This window comes from Tachypleus tridentatus, chromosome 13, assembly GCF_004210375.1.
Source record: "Tachypleus tridentatus isolate NWPU-2018 chromosome 13, ASM421037v1, whole genome shotgun sequence".
In the NCBI taxonomy this organism is placed as follows: domain Eukaryota; kingdom Metazoa; phylum Arthropoda; class Merostomata; order Xiphosura; family Limulidae; genus Tachypleus; species Tachypleus tridentatus.
Genome location: NC_134837.1, coordinates 255,007,713 through 255,032,646, shown reverse-complemented (window position 1 = coordinate 255,032,646; position 24,934 = coordinate 255,007,713). Strand labels below are relative to the sequence as shown.

The 24,934-nt window shown below is 37.1% G+C and overlaps 1 protein-coding gene across 12 annotated transcripts in view; it reads left to right on the top strand.

Moving 5' to 3' along the window:
* LOC143240776 (uncharacterized) overlaps window positions 1–24,934 on the top strand; it is a 246,700-nt gene that overhangs the window by 209,752 nt on the left and 12,014 nt on the right. For 10 of the 12 annotated variants that reach the window (XM_076483806.1, XM_076483805.1, XM_076483803.1 and 7 more), the window contains 3 exons: window positions 14,623–14,843; window positions 16,448–16,714; window positions 21,817–24,042. In XM_076483806.1, coding sequence (XP_076339921.1) covers window positions 14,623–14,843; window positions 16,448–16,714; window positions 21,817–24,042 — 2,714 coding nt within the window. The remainder of the gene's footprint in view (window positions 1–14,622; window positions 14,844–16,447; window positions 16,715–21,816; window positions 24,043–24,934) is intronic. The other 2 variants (XM_076483814.1, XM_076483804.1) reach the window with 1 other exon arrangement.

Below are 24,934 nucleotides of genomic sequence, written 5' to 3'. Positions count from 1 at the left end.
CAACTAAATCCAAGTAAAAAATTAACATAAGCCTCATTGCTACACATCGTCTGAAACTTACTGTTTTTTTTAGCAAATAAAAATAGTTGTCGTTATGGGTTAACAAATATAAGTTTAGTCACATTTATCTGAGCCAACTCTATAACCACAGCTGTTTTTAGGCAAGTGGATAAGACGCTGTTATAGCTTCACAGCAGTAACTCCGGTCCTCTGTTGTTTATGTTCGAGAAAAATGACGACCTGAAACGATCTCCAGTGTATATAGAAAAGAACAGGTGCTGTACGCCACCTTTCAGGCTTAGTAGCGGAATGCTGTCACGAACACCCACAGTCAATCATCGTTAAGTTCACCCATTTGTAAAGCTAGTCCTGCTTGCTTTGTGCGAGAGATACTGGGCAGCGACCCCATCAGAGACACCTGTGTTACGGTGCAGGAGAAAATGGACGACGTTAGGAAAATACTCCGCTCGAGCTGTGCACGCGAGAAGTGGGCGGAACTTAGTTTAGCTCTATCAGAACAAGCCAGTGAAATGTAATATTATTGAAGTTGATGATGTTATAAACCGATGTGATTTCATTGTTTCACGTAATTAATAAATACAAGTTGCGAACGGATTGTTCTTCAATCTTCTTACACATCAGTGTTTTAAAATTATTTTTACTCGATTCTGTTTTGTGTATTTCTGTCATAGCTTGACCTAGTGACATGGAATTTTGAAGAGTATAGAACAAACCAAAACATTTAATTCTATCATATATAAAAATTACTGGTTCGATATGGCACCAATTTTTTTCCTCGCAGAAACTGTTCGAAAATACGAAGTAAAAACACGAAAGTTGTTTAAAATCATTGGAAAGTCTTTATATTTAGGACATTCGTCAGTACTGTATAGAGCGTGGCCTAGTGATTAACGTCACGGGCTGAAGGATCGAGATGCGATACCCTCCAGTACACTCTTCACTTTCGACCAATAACGCGTTACAAAAGTAACAGTCAGTCTCTTTTTCCTGTAGAAGTGGGTTAATCCCATTTTTCTCTTCAAACAGCTGAACGAAACCGTCGTGGCGGTTAGTGCTCCTGGCTTGTTTCCCTCCTTTAGTCAGAAGTTCACAATTATAGATGGTTCAACTTTATATACCCCATGGAGGAGGGGTCTCTAACATGACTGTCAAGCCCAAGTGCTCATAAGAAAACATAAGTTAACATCCTTAAGGGTAATTTCAGTACCAATGAAATGTTGATTTACTTAAATTAGCTCTCGAAAGTTATCTTATTAGTTATATATTAGGATTACTGATTTAACTGTGGTATTTGGGAAGTTAGTTAACCTAACTTTTCTACCATTAGTTAAATATAAATATATAACTCGAATAAATGCACTGTGACCATGTGGCTTATGGTAAGTCAATTTCCATGAAAGGGTTAGCACTCATGGTCAAGGAATTTCATAAAAGACCCACAACTCGAGTTGACCAATCCTCTTGAGGGAAATCAAGTGAGTGATCTTTGTTTCCAGTTTGTTTTATTTCTTGGTTGTATTTGTATAAAAGCAAAATGTCATATATACAACAACATAATTACAATATGTTATATCCACTGGTTTAGCAGTGAATCAAAAGGCGTATAACGCTACAAACAGGATTTCAGTACCAGTGGTGGGCACTGCACAGATAGACCATCGTGCTTAACAACAAACAAAGTCTAATCAACCATTTATAACCAAGTTTTCAAACAGACGATTAAGTTGCATAAACAGAATTCCAGACTTGACGTAGTTGTTACATTTCTCAATAGCAGAATTTCAATAGTTTCAGTAGTTGTTACATTTCTGATTAGTAGAATTGATAAGACAGTTAAAGCATGCCAGAATAACGTATATACTTATATGTACGTACTTAGGACTAACAGTCTTATGTAATTTCTTCCTCTAGTCGCGTGCTAATTTGATGACCATATCATAACTGCTCTTTTAACCAGCTTTTGTAAAGCTGTTCTTATTTTAGGTCAGTTTTACGAGGGACTATCAGCTTTCCGTCCATTACGAGAAATCGAACCTCGTTTTGTTTCGCACGGTAAGTCTGTAAATTCACTGCTAACCCACAGGAGGAGCGAGAGTCGTTTCTGTGCAACATTGATGATCAAGCGCCCCACAGTGGCACAGCGGTATGTCTGCGGACTTACAACACTAGAAACCGGGTTTCGATACCCGTGGTGAGCAGAGCACAGATATCCAATTGCATTGCTTAACTTCATACGTACAAACTTATAATAACATAATTTCATAAGTTTCTGAGCATGTGTGTGTCTCTTCGTATTTTTCTCCAAGATGACTGTGGGTACTTATTTTGTCAACCATTTGAAGGATTAATACATGTACAAATGTATACATATAATGACTTGTCTTGTGTGAGAAAAATGGCGCAAACTTAAGGTCTAAGAACGTTTCTTTGAGCAATGCACGAATTTATATTGGGAACTACCTCAAACATGTACTTTGGGGACGTACAGCGGCGCAGCTGGAGGCGACACTCAACCACTTGGCCTGGGAAGAATGCCACACCAGTTTCCTTAGCTTCCTCGTGAGAAACGAATTCCTCTCCAATCCAATTGTGTTTTGGATGAATTATTCCTTAGTTTGCTTCCCTTCTCGCCATAACATTATCACAAATCCACATTCCTTAGTTTGAAATATGTATTATCCTACTTAGCCACGTTTTTCTATCTGTTGTTGTTTTTTTGTTCCCTAAACTATTGTTTTTACTTTACGAGATTACGTTATGTTTTATCTTAATTCCGTATCTCCCAGTTCTCGACACTTTGAAAAATACGTAAACAAAAAAGAGAGCTTTTAAATGACAAAGCGGTTGTTGTTTCCGTAAAAATTTTAAGAAAAAATAATATTTGAGAGATTTTTAACATATGTCAATCTATCTTATTAAGGCTACGTTTTCACAAATAAATCTGCTTCTACGACACTAGTTCAAGCCGACAGCCACGGTGTTGCTGTGTTCCCTAATTTAAATTTACTAACATATTTATCTATTGTTTCGTTCGTAGATAGTATTAATTATATTACTTAGTGCATCGAATTACATTACTTGTTTATTTTATTTATTATTTGTTATTTTACTTTCGTTATAAAGAATGTTTTGTTTTTCAGCTCAATATAAGCATTTAGGATGAAATTAAGTCTCTTAAGCTTGCGGAATCGTGTGTGATGTTATTGGGATTACGGCCGAAAATGTCGTCAAGAAACAGTGTACTGTAATCTTTACAGGTTCCCCTCTAATTAAGTAGCTTGCTTTGATCGAAAGTTAATATTATTGCACTATGGGACTGCATATTTTTTAAACGTTACCGTTACTTGACTTAATGATTGGAAGTTTGTGACTCTTTGACACAAAAATGCGCTCCGTACATTACGGCCAAGACCTCACTAACAGTGGCTGTCAAATACAATTAATAAATCAGAAAAGAGAAACCCTAGAGTTGGCAGGAAGCGTTATTGACAAGCTTTCTTCTTTTTAGCCTATCAATTGAAAAATTAGTGATATGTGTACTTGTATATCACATTATGTATCTTCGTATGAAGTATCAATAACACCCAGTATCCAGCTACGTATTGGTTCAGATGTATTTTTTTTATCAATGAATCGTTTGTTCTAATCCCAAGATCTGGATGACAATAAAAAAATGGAAGGCTTGTTTGTATCGCAATGCACATCTCCAACGAATTTCCCATGTACGTGTGTAAAACAAACAGAAATTGCGTTATGAGTTACTTTACTACCATTCATTTGTATTTACAAGGGAAGTAAAACGGGTACATAAAATCCAAGGGACTGGAGAACTGGAGAAGTCGTGTAAGAATGACGTCCATTTTAGGATGTGACAAAAATAATTATTCCAGAGTATTTCGTATTCGAGTTTCGTATGTTCTTCGGTGAAACGCATGCGAAAGAGCAAAATGCAAAGTTTCTCCATTCAAAGTTTTACTTCACGAAAACTTCTGCGCATGCTCATATTTCATTTAAACAAAGCACACCGAGGAGAGAAAGATAGACTAGAAATTAGCATTGATTTGAAGCACCTATCAAAAAGTTGCGAAATGGGGGGGGACACAAATAGAAAGGAAAGCTAAGCGAAGTGTAAGATATTGTGTACCAGAATTATCTAGTTCCGTTATAGGACTTATCAGCCTACGGTGATAAAAGAGAAAGAGAAACCCATTCATTTCCAGCAAATTTTACGCCCTAACAATAACCAATTCACGAACAAATGATTCATTGTTGTAATGATTTTTTTTTTTTGAAAAGAAACCCTCGCTTGTAGCTGCTTTTCTGACTGGTATATATATATATGCTTCCTCATCTATCTGCCAATATATCTGTCTGTCAAAGATAACCAATAAAACACATCGTCTTATTTCCTTCCAGTTTACGTCTTTTCAGTTTTAGATACTTACAACGTTATTTTCAGGTAATAACCTGTATGAGGTTGTTTTAAATATCTATCACTAAATCGTTTTTGCTGCGATCTGGATAAAACCTAAAACACGAACTTTCTTGTTAAAATAGTGATTTAAATAATGCAATACACCGTTTCCCATTCGGTAGGCACCGGCCTGGCCAGGTGGTTAAAGTACTTGACTCGTAATCCGAGGGTCGCGGGTTCGAATCCCAGTTACACCAAACATGCTCGCCATTTCACCCGTGTGGGCGTTATAATGTGACGGCCATTCCCACTATTTGTTGTTAAAAGAGTAACCCAATAGTTGGCGGTGGGTGTTATGACTAGCTGCCTTCCCTCTAGTTTTACACTGCTAAATTAGAGACGGCTAGTGCAAATAGCCCTCGAGTAGCTTTGCGCGAAATTCAAAACAAACCAAACCCATTTGGTGGTTCGCGAACCCTCAGAGGTTCGATAGATAATTCTGAAGGGTTTGCAAGACAAAATTAGTAATGGCCTATTTTTCATTTTCCTGGTTTAATAGTTGCTACCAAGATTTTGATTTCTTTCTAATATATCAACATATTTATAAAAGGAAATAGCTCCATGTGGAATCACCTTTAAGGCTACATATCACATCTCTAGAACAGAACTTTTAAAGCACTATGCTCTTCAAAACACGCTCAGGAATTTCATTAATTTTAATTAAATGTTTGTTTTTATTACGTTTCAAGAATTGTATTTAAATTTTATCGGATAATAACTACAAACTGATGACCGTATCAGTGATTCAGATCTTATTGTAAACGAGTTAAAGAAAATATCTATTTTCAATAAACTCAATAAGTTCAAACGTTATTATATTTTACAAAAAATATTGCTACTAAAAAGAGGTTCGCAGCGTAAAAGAGTTTTACTCGGGAGATTCGCGAAGAAAAAAAAACGGTTGGGAACCACTGATGTAAAGTAATAGACGTAACGAGTTGAGTGTGTGTGTTTTTATAGCCACATCGGGCTATCTGTTCTGTCCACCGAAAGGAATTGGACCCCTGATTTTAGCGCTGTAAATCTCACGATTTAACCGCTTTCCGACCGGAGGACCGATTGAAGAGATGTAGACATGATTATTTCACCGAGAAAATAGATATAAAGAGCAATAAATCCAGCGTTTAAAATATCGAACTGTTTACTTGTGTCACTACTGATGCTCTTGCAATTAATTATATTTAGAGCTTACGTATTTTAAAATTAAACAGTATGTAAGTGTTATCGCGGCTCGAACTTTGAACTTTCTGGCACACTAACCACCAGTTCAGGAACGAACGAACGATAAACGTGGCAGATATTTTGGTTGAAATATATCTGTCACTAGTACTTATGCAAAATATAACCGGGGGTGCTCAGTAGATTTCTTTCTGTTCTTCCTGACCAGTTCAGCCCTGGGTCTAAATATCATATATATTCACCCTGACCAATTCAGCCATTGGCCTAAATATCATATATATTCACCCTGACCAGTTCAGCCCTGGTTCTAAATATCATATATATTCACCCTGACCAGTTCTGCCCTGGGCCTAAATATCATATATATTCACCCTGACCAGTTCTGCCCTGGGCCTAAATATCATATATATTCACCTGACCAATTCAGCCCTGGGCCTAAATATTATATATACCGTGTTTCTCCGAAAATAAGACAGGGCTTATATTAATTTTCACTCCAAAATATGACACTAGGGCTTATTTATATGTCTTATTTTGATATATTAAAAAAATGAAGTTACAAAGTAAAACTATTAAACTAACCATTTAAAATAAACTATTATTAAACTATTAAACTAACTGATTAATACTTAAACAAACTAATTAACTAACTATTAAACTAATTAATAAATTAACTTGTTTTTATTTCTTTCCTCTTCCTGCCACTCTTAACTAGGGCTTATTTTAAAGGTAGGGCTTATATTAAAACTATTCCCAAAAATCACACTAGGTCTTATTTTATGGGTAGGTCTTATTATCGGAGAAACACGGTAGTACCGATTACAATTTCTTGCCCCCTGTCCCCATTGGCTCAAAATCTGTTTCGATACACGTGATGGGTGCAGCAAGATAGCCCATTGTGTAGTTTTGTGCTTAGCTACTAACAAATCAATAAAAAGTACAACTTATCGAGAGATGTTGTTTCATTCTGTCACACAGCTTTTATAATGTGAATTACTTCTAACCTCAGGAACTTGAATTCACTTTTCAGGCCTTTTCTTCTTGGTTATCGCCCCCAAAGAGGGCCGAAGTCCCCGCTGGGGAGTCACCTGTTTTAACCACTGGCATAACTATACAATCAGTCAATCTATTAATAGACATTAAAATGTCACAACTAAAATCAGTATTTTTTTTATTTCATGCTTTTCAAGTTTACACAACATGCTGTGTTGTAGTATAGAGAATACATAATTTCTCCCGTGAGTCATAGAATGCTCGCAGTTTACTAACGTCACGACAGTAGGTATTACAACATTGTAATTTGTAATTTCTACTGTCATGATGTCGTGTATGCTATGAATCACGAGAAGAATTATGCAATCTGTAGACTACTACTACTATTGTCGTGATATCAGTAAACCGTGCGTGTGCTATGAATCACGAGAAGAATTATGCAATCTCTAGACTACTACTACTATTGTCGTGATATCAGTAAACCGTGCGTATGCTATGGATTACGAGAAGAATTATGCAATCTGTAGACTATCGCACAGCATGACTTTTGAACTTAAATGCAAGAAAAAGTATTTGCTGATCATAATTTTTATTTTATTTCCTATTGCAACAGAACACTGGACACTATGGAAGTACATCTAATTTATAAAATTATAAAATTGATGTATTCCATCAGTTCTAAGACAAAACAACTGAAGCAAGCCAATCACTACTTTCTATTCATTAGATCGTTTCAAATTGTTACCTGGAAAAAAAACAACTAATTTTGTACTCGTCTATCACAATACTCGAAAGTTATGTGTTTTCAAAAAGGGTAAACAGAAAGTTAACATATCTACATTTCTTTGAAGTTTCAAAGATAAAGAGGGCTAGCGCAGATAACCCTCGTGTAGCTCTGTACGAAATTCATAAAACAAACAAAATTGGTTATAATATTTTTCTTCCTTTATTATATATTTGCTGAAAAATCGCATAAGTTAAAAACACTTTGTGTAAATTTAAGGCATTTAATCAGATAAATTATTTACATAATTACACGTATTGTTTTACATAAGAATAAAGGCAAGCGTTTATTCGGTTTATTTAGTGACGTATGAATTCCGCTGTTCTCTACATTATCGATTTCCAAACCCGTCAGGTGGCTCTCAAGAAGCATGGCACGCTTCTTGCTTCCAGTCAGAAGATTGGAGCCAAAATGCTCCATTTCGAAAGTTACCCACCAGCGACCATTGACAGATATATGATTTATTACATTGAGGTGGCTGGCGACACTGCGGCCGCAGTTTGTATTATTTTGAGGCAGCTGTATTCGAATGAACATCGAGCAACGTTGGATGTAAAGATACCATTATTGGCGCTAGGGAAAGTAAGTTCAGACGAAATAACAGACGTGTATGTGTAAAACAGAGGTACAGTGAGAAGAATTCTTTATCAGATCACTGTACCATCTCGAAAACAACCGGTCTTCTGTTTTTTTATCTCATGTACATTTAAGCTTTGTTTTATAAAAGTATCTTTCAAAGAAACTATTTGCTAACCCTATATTTACTGTGTATATTTTGTTCAATTGTTTAAGCAACAAAATTCACAGTTTGTTTGTATTTTTTAATTTCGTGCAAAGCTACACTAGGGCCATCTGCGCTATCCGTCCCTAATTTAGCAGTGTAAGACTAGAGAGGAGGTAGCTAGTCATCACCACCCACCGTCAACTCTTAGGCTACTCTTTTACCAACGAATAGTGGGATTGACCGTCACATTATAACCGCCCCCATGGCTGAAAGAGCGAGCGTGTTTAGTGTGACGGGGATTCGAACCCGTGACCCTTAGATTAAGAGTCGAGCACTCTAACCACCTGGCCATGCCGGGCCTAATTCAAATAGATACGTGTTTTTGTTGTTGTTGTTTTTTGTTACAGAGACCCTAGAAACAAAATGAGTGACATATCAAAAAATATCAGTAAAAGTGTGACTGAGTATTAGAATTGATCTAACTAATTACCAGTTTGGTTTCCCTACATGTTTTACACAGAAAATGATTTTGTTTGTTTGTTGGTTGGATTTCGCGCAAACCTATATCAGGGTTATTTGTTTTATAAATCGCTTCTAATTTAGAAGCGATAGAATAGAAAGAAGATGGTTAGTGAAGACTACAGGAGCGCCAATTCTTGACCTACTCTAATCGAGAAGTGGAATTGGCTGTCACATTAAAACGTCCTAGTGATGTGTTTTGTACCCACAATCTGAAGATTATAAATAGTGCGCTTTAACCATTAGGCCACGAATACCTTCAGAGAAGCATGAGTGATTTCAGCTTTTAGCGGCCTACAGAATGGCTCCTAGTTGTTTTATTTCTTGTTTTCTTGTGTACGTTTCAAGTACAAACATTTAACTCATAGCTCCATCTTTTGGCCGATTTGAGATCTAATTACAGCACCAGCTATTGAGGATTTCGTCTTGTTTTGATTAATTTCTCTACGTTTTGTAACAGGCAGTTTGATCAGTTTCTTCATTTTATCTGTTTCTGGTCTATTTATCTCACTTTCGGCTTTACCAGTTTCTTCACTTCCTGTGTGTGTGTGTGTATGACAGGGCGTAATTCTGGTCTTACAATTCTAAAGTTCAAGGTTCGATTTCCCGCGGTGGACACTACAAATAACCCAGTGTGCTGTTGCTCTAAACAAATAAACTCTCTATGTTTCTGGTACCTTTATCTCATTTCTGGTCTTTCGACTTTTTTACTTTCTCAGAGTCTTATGTTTTAATACTGTGTCTCCTTTCTCTCTCCTAGCTTGTTTACAGCAATCCTAAGGTTTCTGCCCAACTGACTCTTTCTCAGTAATTAACTTTCTCCTTTTTCATGTTTCTTGTTTTTCCCTCACCGTCCATGTGTCCGTGTGCTTAATTATGGAATTGTGGAACACTTTAAACGAGTTCTCTTACTATAAAAAATAATGCTACAATCTGGCAGTAAAACTCAACATTAATAATTGACAAGTGTCCCATGCTATTTGCTATTAATCGTGGGTTAGTTTCTACCTGACAAATGCCTGACACTTATTATGTTCTTATGCTGTCTCACATTATATTGTCCCTGTTCTTTACCGATCCATAAAACTGGGACAACACCTACTTGTCAACTCTGTCCACCGAGCTGTCTACATTCAAAACAGAACTTTCGTTCTTTGGCTTTAACTTCCACTGGGCCAGTTATCAAAAGTTACTTATCTATATGTTGCCATGGTTATATAAGCAATAACATCTCTTGATACTCCTAGTTTGTTATTCATATACCGAAAGCCTTTTTCTTTTATAAACTTTTAATATATATATACAGCGTAAAGGGGACTTTGAAGGACAATAGACTTATTTGGCTTATTTCGAATTTCGCACAAAGCTACAGGAGGGCTATCTGCGCTACCCGTCTTTAATTTAGTAGTGTAAGACTAGAGGAAAGACAGCTAGTCATCACCACCCACCGCAAACTCTTGGGCGACTCTTTTACCAACGAATAGTGGGATTGACCTTAACATTATAACGCCCACACGGCTGAAAGGGCAAGGATGTTTCGAACCTCCGACCCTCGGATTACGAGTCCAGTGTCTTAACCACCTGGCCATGCCGGGCCCAACAATTATAGAATAATTAAATCAAACAATTTATTATCTGTGGTATTGTGTCTCTAAATTTAAACAGAGATGAAACAGTACTGAACTGTTTACGTAATCGTTAGTTTTCGTCATATAACGTGGTTTAGAAATAATTGTAACTCTGGTTTTCGCAATAAACTTCATCGACGTGATATATCTATGTAATTAAAAGAGTAACGAGCGCGCATGTGCGGTAAGCCTTTTAAGCTTCAATGAACCGTGCAAAGATGAATTAAGAGTAGAGACGTACGTACGACATCATCGCATGTGTAAGAGAGGAAGCCGTGATGTAGAGAACACTGTGTCTTGTAAAAGGAAGTATATTTTAGGATTAGTCAATCTTCATAGCCACATCTGAGGCAGCAGCGTTTATGTGTGTGTATTTTCTTACAGCAAGGCCACATCAGGCTATCTGCTGAGTCCACCGATGGTAACTGAACCCCCGATTTTAGTGGTGTAAATCCGTAGACTTACCGCTGTACCAGTGGGGACCATTGTTTAAGTGTTAACGTTCTGTGTGTGCGAATTTTGTTTCACTTGTTTATCGGCACTTAGAGTGCCATTACTGTCATCCTGTTGAGCATGGTCATGAGAACAGTATCACTGAGTTTAATACCTGCACCTAGTTTTTAAAGTGTCGCCAGATCTGGCATCTCTTACTAGGTAAATCGATTGGTTTGCCATTTTTGATCAAACAATTCGGCTCAAAGTGTTGTTTCTACTAGAGGTTTTTGGTGGGTATCAAGTGTTGCGGAATAGGCTTAATCCACTTAGGTTTAACCTCGCAGTCAACGATACGTCTCACACGGCCATTAGATTCATTCTTTCAGAACTCTACGTGCCTAAAATCATACGTAAATAGTCTAGGGAGGACAGTTAAGTATTTAAATTACTTTGACTATACAGTACATCCTTTACGTTTAATACAATTGGTGCATTCAATAACAAAATATCACAACCATGAAAATGTTTCGGACGAGGTTCACGAGTTCCACCCCCCGTAGTGTTACATTAAACAAAATATTTTAATACATTCTTCTTGGTGAAAAATTAACTTTTGTATATCGGAAAGTACGAAACAATAACAGCTGAGCGCAGCTTAAAGGTTAAGATGTGTGATTGCAAATCCAAGGTTCGCGTCCCGTAGTAAAAGAACTGGTAAAGCAGCAATGACGCAACTTTGGCTGAAATTAAAAGTGTTTTTCTTTAAATTAATATCTGAAGAATAAAGGTCATTTGTTTGTTGTTTTTGTTTACACAATGACTGATAGACAACGCAGAGGTCAGGCATCTGACCTCGAAGTTTTGCGCTTAACAAAACTCCTCGAAATGTCCACCCCCACCTCCCGATCATAGTATTTGTGAGGTACAGGTGGTTAAGTTAGAAACATGAGTTTAAGGACGCATTTCGATCTAAATAATAATGGTCGCCTTATTTTTGAAAACAAAAAAACGTGCGCGATAAACAGAACCAATTAGACAAGAGGGTCAGTTTTTTTTTCCTCTTGTATAATTACTTAAACAGAATTGAGGGAATACACTATAATGGAGATCGAATATTGCTGTTTGCTCTGTTCGTATTTCTTCTCCATATAAATACATTTTTATACCATGTAATAAATGACATCCTATTCACGTTGCTCCATCGAGAATCTCTACCCGAGGTATTATCAGTTCCGGACTATCGCGGGGTTGTCCGGGGAGACCCACTCGTCATAGTCGTAAACGGTGGATGAGAATGATACATTACCTCTTATCTCCCGACTTGGGAGATGAACAGGTGCTCCTCTATTAAAATGCTAATAAGACAGAGCCGTGGTTGTAATGGTTGGTGACACCGTACTTGTCATGTTGGTCGTTCTCTAATCTGCTCTTAAACTCCACTGATTTCAGATTTATTCATCTTCATGTCAGTTTTCCGGTTTTCTCTAACTGTTTTCTAGGTGGGTTTCTTGCATAGTGAGCCAACGAAGTTATTCAGTTTGTATTATTCTAAATACAAAATGAAGGTGTTTAGCCTCCCGTGAATTTGTTTGTTATTCAACAGCTGTTGTTATTGCTACGTTTTTATTTCAATTTTGTTCTATGGGAAAATTTCGTAGATCGAAGGCCCCCCGCATGGCCAGGTGGTTAAGGCACTAGACTCGTAATCCGAGGGTTGCAGGTTTGAATACCCGTCGCACTAAACACGCTCGCTCTTTCAGCAATGGGGGCGTTATAATGTTACGGTCAGTCCCACTATTCGTTGGTAAAAGAGTAGTCTAAGGGTGGGCTGTGGATAGTGATGACTATCTGCCTTTCTTTACACTACTAAATTGAGGACGGCTAGCGCAGATAGCCCTTGTGTAGTTTTGCGCGAAATTAAAAAAACAAACAAATCGTACTTGAAGTAAGACGTATCTTGCTGGTAGTGGTATTTTGTATTCAAACGCACCAGTTTTATTATATTTGAAGGCAGTGCTGTTTATTTAAAGTAATTTAAACAGTTAAGTGACCTGCCTAGGCTACTTACGCATGAGGTTAGGTACGTAGAGTTCTGAACGAATCTAATGGCCGTGCGGGGTGTATCGTTTGTTGCGAGGTTAAACCTAAGTGGATTAAGCCTATTTCACAACACGCCATACCCAGTAAACACCTCTAGTACTGAAGTAATAATAATAAGCCTATCGAATTGTCTTTAAAAAAAAAAAAGACACCAGATCTAGCGACACTTTCAAAACCTGGTAACCGGTTTCAGGTATTAAAACTCAGTAATATTGTTTATAGGTCCCTATTCAACATGTTGACGGTGCCGGTACTGTAAATGTGTATAAACAAGTTAATAACTTCATTCACGAAGCCTTAAACACATACACATTGTTGTCTGATATGGGGTTCTGAAGAACCACAGATCCATTCCCCAAATTCTGTTAAATTTACAACGCATAAAAAGTATCTACACTTACCCCACCTTCATATACAAACATGGTGACACCGTTCATGCTTTACATGGCATAATAAAGTTTACAAAAATCTTCCCTCTTTCGCATACCCGTTACTTTTTTGATTATATAGACCCTCTTTCTAATCTACAGGAAGTTATTATAGTTTAATTTTATAGCCTTCTCAGATACGTTTTTCTGTCGGAAACTTTCGATTTTTAAAGCGTGTTTAGGTGCAAGATAAAAGATTGAGTAAAATAAACTATATCACACTCAGAAAACTAAGGATTTGTGGAAAATCGCGGGGAAAGGTGTCTTATTATAACTGAAGTTTCCTATGGGCCTTCTATGATTTTGATCCAGAGTTGAACAACATACAATTATGTTAAGCAAAAACGTGAAACTACTAAATAAAAAAAAAGGCTAACACCTCCCACTTTTATTTAGCCTGAATCTCTTGTGCCTGATTTATCGTGTTTCGTGTTTATTACATTTCACAAAATTTGCACGAGAAATCAGAACGTGGGATGTTTTTAATTATTTGACCCTCTTAATTCGAAATCACTCATATTTACTTCTGTTTATTGTTCTCAGCACATAGTGACCCGCGGTGGGACAGTGGTAAAGTTACGGACTTACAAAGCTAAAACCCGGGGTTCGATTTCCAGCGGCTGTGCTCTCTGAAATAAAAAAAAAACAGTAGCTACTTGAAGCTGTATTTACTAATGAAAATGTAATCGCTAAGCGATTTTTAAGTTTTCGTAGTTTGATAGATGTGATCGTGAGCTCTGTTTTCGTACTTTAAACTTACTACAAACTAGTGGCTCATTTCAAGTTTCACTCGGAATGCGTATCAGAAGTGACTGTTTGGCCAGTGAATGCCAACAAATTTCTCCTCTGCTGATAAGTAGAAATGGATATCCATGCCGAGGGTTAAATGGAAGGCATAACGTTGTTCCATTGAACAGTGTATCAAATCTGTGTGTACCATCTCGTTATGAGTCATACCTGGTGTGTCCTGTACTGTTGATGAACCAGTCCCAAACGAGATAACGAAAACTGAAGAGCTAACGCACATTGACGCAGCGTCTCGGAAGAAAATGGACTCCATTAGTGCAGTTATCCCGGTTTGGCTTATTCTAAGTTCACCATGTTGGCTTGAATAGACAGCCAATAGAATGACATGTGACTGCTATTGTGTGATCCACAATGTAGATTATCACATCTGCATGTTTTATTCTGTGTAATTTGTGAGGCATGAAGTGCATATCTTAACTTTTGCAGTGAGACCAGTTGGTATACGTATAGTTTGATTAATCTCCTTTTTATGGTACTGCAATATATTTATTAAAATTCCTTCTTTTTTTCTCTTTGCTCCATACAAATAGGTGAATCCGACGTAGTAAGCTGCACTCAGTGCGATCAGAGTTACGTGGGACCACATTCCCTATATGCTCTTCGAGATCATCTGAAAGACGCGCATCCAAACACAGAGGGCTCTAGTGAGCAGGAGAATCAGTCGAAATACGTCTGCACTAAGTGCAAGTCCTTATTCTCTGACAAAAAGCATTTAGAAAAACACGAACTGATCCATGCTACCTCGAACCAGGTATGCTTCTTTTTTCCTTTTCTTTTTTTACTATTTGGATATTTTCAAATGATGCACCCTGGTGGTATGAAATTTATTATGTAATGCTTTAATTTATTGAAAGAAGATTATTACCATAACATTTGTATTTGCGGCATTTACTGCACGTTCTTAAATTTTAAATCCAACAATTAATAAAATATTAATATTTTTTGTAAAAAACACGACTTTTTTATCATTCCTTTATCCGTGGATAATTCCGTTAGACCCTGGTAATGTAAACTTGTGACTGATATTTAACCTGTTGACTGCCAAGTATTTCAGTTGCTACGGCAACTCCGAACCAAGTTCAGAATACAACTCTTAATGGTTCTTCATTTTGTAACTTTTTCGTGACGCCATTTTGGGTCGAAAGTGAAACAATTTGTAAGTAGGTCAAATGCATGTATGGTGCTGATATCTAGCGTTGAAGTTAGGTATAATTGAGAACGAATTAACTCGTCCGTGGCACTGTGTTACCAATCGGCTTGGACGAGTTATCTCGTCTCCGGCACTGAACAGATTAATAGCAAGGATACAATTTGACAATACTTATATAACGTTGCTTAAATTGCAGCTATTAAATAGTAAAATTGCGAGTTACAATTATGACGTGCAACAGTTTATAGAATTATCCAATAATTCGATGCTTGTTTTTAGCAATCAATGCAAAATGAACCTGTTTTTATGTAAGTATGAAATAGATGTAACGTTTTGATATTTACGTAACGAAGATAATGCTTGTTAAGAAGCGATAACCCTGATTTATCTCATTGAATCTGTCTTCAATACCCATTCAGTATATGTATTATTTACTATACAACATTTCGGCCAAAGACCTACTTTAGATACAATTAAATGGTAATAGAAGCACTAAGATACTGTCTGTATTAACGCGTACCTGAAATATAGGTTTATATATACATGTATATATATCGTGTCATAAAGCAGTGCTAACGTAATGAAGGCTAGAGACAAAAATATCGCGTCTGATTCGTAGCTTAAGCACAAAAAACAATGGATTCACATATGACATGAAAAGTTGTTTTATTTTTACCTGAACGTTAGGGTAATTTAACTGCAAGCCCTAAAGCTACAAGGAACACTGTCAGAAGACAAATCATAACGTGTTCGTTCCTTCTTCGTTGTTGGAATATGTTGCCATTATATTTAGAAAGTCATGTTTCTTTAACATACCATGCTCCTTGAACAAATATTTATGGTGATTAGCTTAACTAGAAAAAAGCAAAAAACCTATATGATGTTTTTAATTACGTCATAATTATTTTTTTTAAATGATATTACAAGCTTTCACTCCTCTGCTATACATCTTGAAATGTTTCATCTTCGTGATTTCAAAACTAAACGTTTAAATCTTTCTATAAACTAATACCTGCTGCAAAATTACTTTAATCTGTACACATCTTACTTGTCTACTACACTTCTTTAACTGTCGATTTTAGGCTTAAAAAATCACCCTTTCAGCACGACATACTTAATCCTGTCCATTGAGTCAGCTAACCCTAACTATCCCAAGTTTTGCATGGCCCTCTAGCGACATTTCCCTCCTCCCCTCTCTTGTTTAGTCCTGCAAGATTTGCAATAAGAGCTTTGCCAACGTCTACCGTCTACAGCGACACATGATCAGCCACGACGAGAGCGCGGTGCTGCGGAAGTTCAAGTGTCCGGAATGCGGCAAGGCCTTTAAGTTCAAGCATCACCTGAAGGAACACCTCCGGATCCACAGCGGGGAGAAGCCTTTCACCTGTCCGAACTGCGGGAAGAGATTCTCCCATTCCGGTTCTTACTCGTCCCATATGACTAGCAAGAAGTGCCTCGTTATGAACTTAAAGGTAAAAGAACAGTTACGTTTAAGACACTTATGAGAAAAAAATATAGCGTATTACTATTCAAATAACTTCTATTAAGGTGAATGAAATAACGATCTATTTCTCCAAAATGTATCTATTTTTTATTAGCTGGATGTTTTGCTATCGCAGTTTCGCTAGATTAGTGTTTCCTTTCTCGTGGGTAAGAGTAAAGCTGAACAGTGAGCTATCTGAGGCGTGGGCACCGCGAAGATCGAACAATAATTTTAGCCTCATAAACCCCCATGTTTATTATTGAGACGAATAACAGTGATGAAGGTGTTTTATGGTGGAACTCGCACAGCAGAATGAGTGATGTTAACCCTTAATTTACTACGTTATTGCTGTACTATTTGCGACAGGTGGGATCCACATATTAAGTAATTTTATCATTCATCTTGACACAGCTTTCACTTTAAAACAAAAGTGCGAATCCTTCATGAAATATTTAAAATAAGTTGGCAATCCACAAGCTACCAGCAGCAATTAGTGAAATTAGCTGTACTGATCATGATGTTTATGTTACACGATTTGTGTGATTCGAAGACTTTCTAACCAAAGTACTGGCATCGCAGATTTAGAAAAAAACTATTTTAAAAAGCGGATTTATTAAGTATTCCCATGGTAACTCTTTGGTTAAACGTTTGTCAACATCCAAAGAAGAAGTGCAACAAGTAGATTGGGGTAGATCAAAAGCTTAGTAAAATGTACAAGAAATCAAACGTCTTGAAATACTAGTTTGTTATAGGTAAGGCTAACAGTCGTGAACCTGGCGGATAGATACAAAATACGTACCTAGATTACGTAAAATTTAGGGGTAAATAGATAGCTTCAAACTAAGAGAGTGAATTAAACAAAGGTCGAATGTAATTGTGTATTTAATAATTGTTGAATTTAGACTATTATTTTTATTTATGAATAAAATCAAACATTATAGTTGTACGATTCTATAAATACAAGTAAACAATTCTGTTATGAATTATTGATCTAGGTAAATACAGGTAGAGAATACCACGATTAATTATTAGTAAAGGTAAAAACAGGTAGATATTCAAACAAAAGTTGTAGAATAAGAAGATTATTAATAAACAATCCTAGAAGTTATTTGGAATTCAAATTGAACAAGTAAAGAATCCTACAGAACAAATTTTATAGATAGAACAAAACAGGTGACAATTCCTCAAAATTATCATATCAAACAAATGTTACATCAAATTGTTTAAATATGTAAAAACGGGTATACAACACTAAGAAATTGTTCGATTATATAAATATTGGAAGAGAGCTTTAAAATTAATTATTCAACCAGGTGAGTACAGGAAGAGAGTTCTGAAGTAAATTGTTAAACCACGTAAGTACAGGTAGAGAGTTCTGAAGTAAATTGTTAAACCACGTAAGTACAGGTAGAGAGTTCTGAAGTAAATTGTTAAACCACGTAAGTACAGGTAGAGAGTTCTGAAGTAAATTGTTAAACCACGTAAGTACAGGTAGAGAGTTCTGAAGTAAATTGTTAAACCACGTAAGTACAGGTAGAGAGTTCTGAAGTAAATTGTTAAACCACGTAAGTACAGGTAGAGAGTTCTGAAGTAAATTGTTAAACCACGTAAGTACAGGTAGAGAGTTCTGCAGTTAATTGTTAAACCACGTAAGTACAGGTAGAGAGTTCTGCAGTTAATTGTTTAGCCATATATATATATATTCTAAAATAAGTTTCACAGTAAAAGGGATTATGGCACTTGCATAAAACAACTTTGTTTATTTAATCACAAAAGGGGCAGATAAACGTTTCGGAACTCTACAGATTCCGTCTTTAGTATTTTAAGATTTGTTTGTTTTTGAATTTCGCACAAAGCTACTCGATGGCTATCTGCGCTAGCCGTCCCTAATTTAGCAGTGTAAGACTAGAGGGAAGACAGCTAGTCATTACCACCCACCGCCAACTCTTGGGCTATTCTTTTACCAATGAATAGTGGGATTGATCGTCACATTATAAAGCCCCCACGGCTGAAAGGGCGAGCAAGTTTGGCGTGAGTATTTTAAGGAAAATATGAATTAATTTACATAAGTCATAAGAAATAACTAAAAATGCATTAAAACATTAATGATAATTTAAGCAAAGCTAAATAAAACTGGTATAACGTTGGATAGCAACAAGAAAAGTACTGTGCATATTATAGAATGTGCAATTTAAATACAGACTGCATTTTATTCAAGGTCATTGAAATCTGTATGTGTAGGATTTCTTTAATCAATAAATATATGTCAGTGTTGGCCCTACAAATGTTATTACAACATTGTGATCTGAAATTGGTATAAATTTTATGTTTATGACAAATCGCATACAGCTTCTCGCTCCGCACTTCAGGGCCACAAGTGCGTTATATGAGAGACAGTCAAATCCCACTGTTTGATGAGACGAGAGAAGCTCCAAGAGTTCCAGTCTTTACCTATTATTTTATTTTAAAATTATTGTTGGCTAGAGCAGACAAAGATAAAACAAACTGCCAAATTGTGTTTTTTAGTTTGTGCTATGTCAGTAGCATATCTATCTGACCCGGCATGGCCAAGCGTGTTAAGGCGTGCGATTCGTAATCTGAGGGTCGCGGGTTCGCATCCCCGTCGCGCCAAACATGCTCGCCCTTTCAGCCGTGGGAGCGTTATAATATGACGCTCAATCCCACTATTCGTTGGTAAAAGAGTAGCCCAAGAGTTGGCGGTGGGTGGTGATGACTAGCTGCCTTCCCTATAGTCTTACACTGCTAAATTAGGGACGGCTAGCACAGATAGCCCTCGAGTAGCTTTGTGCGAAATTCAGAAACAAAATTTGTATCGAAAATCAAGACAACGTTTCGTTTTCGTGGACTTCAGTTCATTCAACCTCCAGGTCACCTTATGCTATACATGGGTCGAACCTCTAAGATTAATTCTCCCAGGATCAGGTGTAGCAGTTTCTAAATTTGAACTGGTGAAAAGAAGTATTAGACCCTGTCAGCAGCATTCGATCCCTACACATCTGCTTTCAACTTAATAATGAAAGTAACCGTCACATGAAGTTACAAGGGCCCCACTGTTAAAAATGTACACCATGTTCAATAGTGTGTCACGAGTTCAAATCTTAAGCTTTCATCCGCAGTCCAGTTCGTTAACCATTAAACCACGAATAGCCCAAGGAAATAGAAGCCAATTTAAATCACTTCAAAGACTATTACCACTCCGTATTTTACATTTCTGGTTTACAACGAAAGTGAGAACAAGTAAAGTAAGACACTTTTCGAAACATAAAACGTAAAATCTCTCATCAATTCATTCTTATGCGTGGCTCCGCATGTCCAAGTGGTTAGGGCGCTAGTCGCGTGTTCGAATCTCCGTCGCACCACACATGTTCGCCGTTACGGTCGTTGAGGGCATTATAATGTGACGGTTAATCTTTAATAAAATGAGAAGTCCAAGAGTTTGCGATGGGTGATGATGACTAGCTGCCTTTCCTCTAGTCTTACACTGCTAAATTACAGCTAGTGTGGATAGCCCTTACGTAGCTTTGCGCGAAATTCAAAACAAATAACATGCCCGCCCTTTCAGCCGTGGGGGCGTTTTATGTCGGTCAATCCCACTCTTCGTAGATAAAAGAGTAGCCCAAGAGTTGGCGGTGGGTGGTTGTGACTAGTTTACACTGCTAAATTAGGGACGGCTAGCGCAGATAGCCCTCGTGTAGCTTTGCACGAAATTCAAAACAAATAAACAAACAAATCATTCTTACGCTGAAAGAATAAGTGTATCATGTTTTTTCATGCGACGTTTGTGACTTTTTGTCAGTATCTCGAATCTGCAAGTGTTAGCTTAAAGTGTTGAAGTTTGCTTCATTAAAATACTGTTTGATAAAGTTTAAAGGAGACCCCACTGAACACTGTTTCGTTACCTTGGAAACACTAGTACTAGTGAGAGAGCTAGTTGTGGCCTTCCTAACTGGAGGGTAGAGTAGTTTCTGTGTGTGTGTTTTCTTATAGCAAAGCCACATCGGGCTATCTGCTGAGCCTACGGAGGGGAATCGAACCCCTGATTTTAGCATTGTAAATCCGTAGACTTACCGCTGTACTAGCGAGGAGCAGTAGTTTCTATAAGTCTGTTGACACTCGACTGCAACCCCTTTTATAAAAAAAAAACAAAAAAAAACGCGTAATTATACTGGTAGATTTTTATACGTATGGGGTGGGGTTCATTTGGGTGGGCCACGATTAAATTACTATGTGGATCAGTTCACGTATATACAACGTTAAAATCCGAGTTTTGAATTCTCGCGGTGAATAGAACGCGGATTATAACACCAAAGAATCGGGTATCAATAACCACGGTGGGCAGAAAACAAATAGCGCTCTGCGCTAAATGAAAAACAAAGCGAGGTTACATTTTCACATGGTTTTATTTCTTTTCATCTTGCTTAAAATAAACAAAATCAGAAAACAATGTGAAATTTTGTAGCCGAAACAGTTTGTTTTACAAGAAAATTCAGGTGATGGGGAGAAACACTGTCTCAGTTCCGTTTCGTACTTTACAGACATACGTTTTTGCATTAGATAAAACACTGTCACAGTTCCGTTTCGTACTTTACAGACAAACGTTTCTGCATTAGATAAAACACTGTCTCAGTTCCGTTTCGTGCTTTACAGACAAACGTTTCTGCATTAGATAAAACACTGTCTCAGTTCCGTTTCGTGCTTTACAGACATACGTTTCTGCATTAGATAAAACACTGTCTCAGTTCCGTTTTGTACTTTACAGACACACTTTTCTGCATTAGATAAAAATGCTTTACATAAGATCAACACCGATTCAGATTGCTTTTAATGCAGTGTAAAAAATGCTTCAAACAACAGCAAGAAAAAGGTATTTTACTGTGGTTCTTGAAGTAATGTGGAGACTGTGTTTCGTTTAATCAGTGGTCCTGAAGAGGTTTGTCACTTTTATTTTTGTAATATGGAACACAGTTTATTTGTCTTAAATGCTAACTTCGGTGTCGTATGAATTTAGGAAATTTGTAACCTACATTCATAATATAAATTTTCAAATTGTGTTTTTGTTTAATTCCTTAGGTTCGTAAGATCGACATTAAATCTTCTCGTAACAGAGGAACAAACCAGAACAACGTTTTCCGCCCAATCATTCCAAAACATGAAGCCAACAGAGAAGAAATTTCGCTGACCCCTGCAACCTTCCTACCAACTTCTGATCGCTTCACCTCTTTCAACCAATCAGAGAATCACACGAGTCAACCAGCCCATCAGCATCATACGATGCAATCTTACCTTCCACTTGTTCCATTTCATCCAGTGTTAGCCAACAGTTTTCGGGCCTCCGGCCTCCCTTCACAGTACATTTCATTACCTGGCTTAACAGATATGTCACATCTGTTACAGTCCAGAATGTCCAATGTTCAGAGTTCAGAGGATAAAGACTTTTTGAGAGTTGCCTCCCTCCCTTCTCTAAGAGACCATTCTTTTACTATTTCTTTGCAGTCTGGACCGTCCAATCTGGAACTTGAAAACTACAATTCTGAGAAGACCGATTTCTCTTCTTCAGCTGCTAGCCTTCCGTTAAAAAGAAACTTCAACGCTGTTAAAAAGATACTTCAGATTGTTGATGCTACTGTAACCAAGCAACAAGTTTCCGGAAGTAATAACGGACAAAATGGCTTTCTTCCGGATCTTTTTAACACGCCCCCATGTTCTCATCCATTATCAATTTCAGGGAATATTGTCAACTGTAAATCGGAATCAGAAGGCACTAAAAGTCCTGAAAACAACGAATATAATATAAACCAGCTAAACGATTGCCAGTGTCGATACTGTTGTGAGAACTTTGATAACTACGTTGTCCATCGTCAGCACGAGAGGAATACGTGCTGGAAGAACACAACAATTCGTCTACCTCAGAGTGAACGTCAGGAAACCAGTTTTGAGAAAGTTCAAAATGGCGAACTGAAAGAAGAAGAACGCCCAACTCAAAAGGACATTGCGGAAAACAACAAAAATGATGCCATCAAACAAAGCGTTTCACCGCATTCTTCAACCGAATGTATCGAAGAATGGCATGTAGATGCTGCTAGAAATGAAAACCTGATGGCCAGTTCACAGTGTGTGAGTGTAAGGCCACTACTCGCTGACCACAAAGTTTCTGTTCTAAAGGCATGCCGGGATAGTAATCTTAAACCAACTAAGTCTGAAGTCACAAACCTTGCCAAAGAATTGGACTGTTCCTCGCGAATTGCACAATGTTGGTTTCAGAACGTTCAAGCACAGAGATACCATTCCAGTGGATCATCGAGTCCTTCAGTACCAAAACTCATCGAGTCATACAAACCTCAACCATCTTGCACGCAAACTCCTATAAATGTTCCTCAATATAAACCACAATGTTTTCTGAATCCTTCGTCTTTTCCCTCCTCAAGTACACATTATAACGGAAGCATGTCGGTTAGGCAGATTGTCCCTGACTCGCTCGTTCATAGCGATAAACATATTAATTCTCGTCTTTTATCATCGGTTTCTTTCTCATCTCCCACACCATCAAATATAGATGATATTCTAAGTGTAAAAGAAAAACTTGACAAAGATTCGCATGGAAATATCGAATTTGAACAACCCCTTGATCTTTCCTTAAAGTCTAGAATTTCCGTTCCAGTTCTTGCTTCTTCGGAGGTAGATGGATCCCCGTTTAGTGCCAATCTTGATTGTGAGGTATTGAATCTCAGTCAAAAGTCTTCCCGTACGTCAACCCCTCAGCGAGAAAGCAATAATCCACATAGTCAAAATGTTTTACATTACGATGAACTTAGGTTTCAGAAATTTCCATATGGTTGGCAAAAGGAACAAGATAAATATATTGAAAACAGAAGAGAAAGCCCTGCTGTTCCCATGAATGAAGCTCCAAGAGATTACTCGCCATCTGCTTGTTTTGATACTTCCTTAGGATTAAACCCGAACTTGCACAGTTCAGCTTTTTCTACCAACGAGTATTCGAAAACAAATGAACATCATCAAAACGATTGCAGAAAACGTGTTTTAGCAGATGTGTCATCACCTAATATCATGCGAGTGTCTTCCCCTTCACTTGTCCTACTGTCGCCATCTAGTGAGGCCATTCCAATTAGATCTTGTTCTTCAGATACAGCTAGTAGAGAAGATGCATACAGCCCAACGAACCTGAAAATATGCGTAGATGAAAAGATGGTGTCTCCTTTGGATGATCTTGAAGCTCACCATAAGAGTGGCCAAGCAGATCTGAAGCTTAGGATACCGAATAAGAAAAGCTGGAAACAGGTGAATTTTGTAGTTTGTCTCACAGATATCTACTTTCAAATATTCGAATTTTCTTTTCATTTAAATCACAGTTGAAATTTAACATAATATATTTTTTAAAAGGTCTCTTAGGTTCTTAAAATGTTAAATTGAGGCTTATAATGATTGTCCGCATTTTGCTTGTGGCTTTTATTCCTAATTTGTTGTCCTTTATTAAACTTTAATGACAGTTTTAATGGCTGTGACGCTTTGAACCGACCTCCCCCTTACTTTAACCTATCAGTTGATAGGTAGGTCTGAAACAAAATCAACAACAAAAATAGTTCTAGTTGTGTATTGTTAAGACGCCGTGATTTAGAAGAGTGTTTATTTAATTTCTTTACTGCCCAATCCCATTGGCAAATTGGTGTGTGTGCGTTATTAGAAAACCTCTATACCTTTTGATTGGAAGAGCACAGTCAGCTCTTTTTCTAGCTATGTGCTGATTTCCAAACAAACAAGCGAATATTCTGTAGTGCATATTGTTGTAGAGAACACATATTATTACGAAAAACAGAGGTCCTTATTTAAATAAAAACAACATTTTGGTGTTATAAGAATACCATTTTGGTGTTATAAGGACCTCAATTTCTAGTAATTAATAGCACAGTGTTTGTGTTTTGTTTTGTTTTGTTTTTGACACGTGTTTTTTCTTGTATCTTCGTGCAGTTTTTCATGAACATTCTTCAGAATTTATCTCCTCAGCAGTGGTATTATGAAGAAATGTTTGTTTTCTGTTCATAAATGCTTTGTTGTTGTTTTTTTTAATTCAGTTGAAACCTGGTTTTCTTGGTACTGATGCAAAATCTAATAATTTAAATTGTAGAAATACTCGCAACGAGTTCCACAACCAAAGTTATTTTGTTTAAATTGG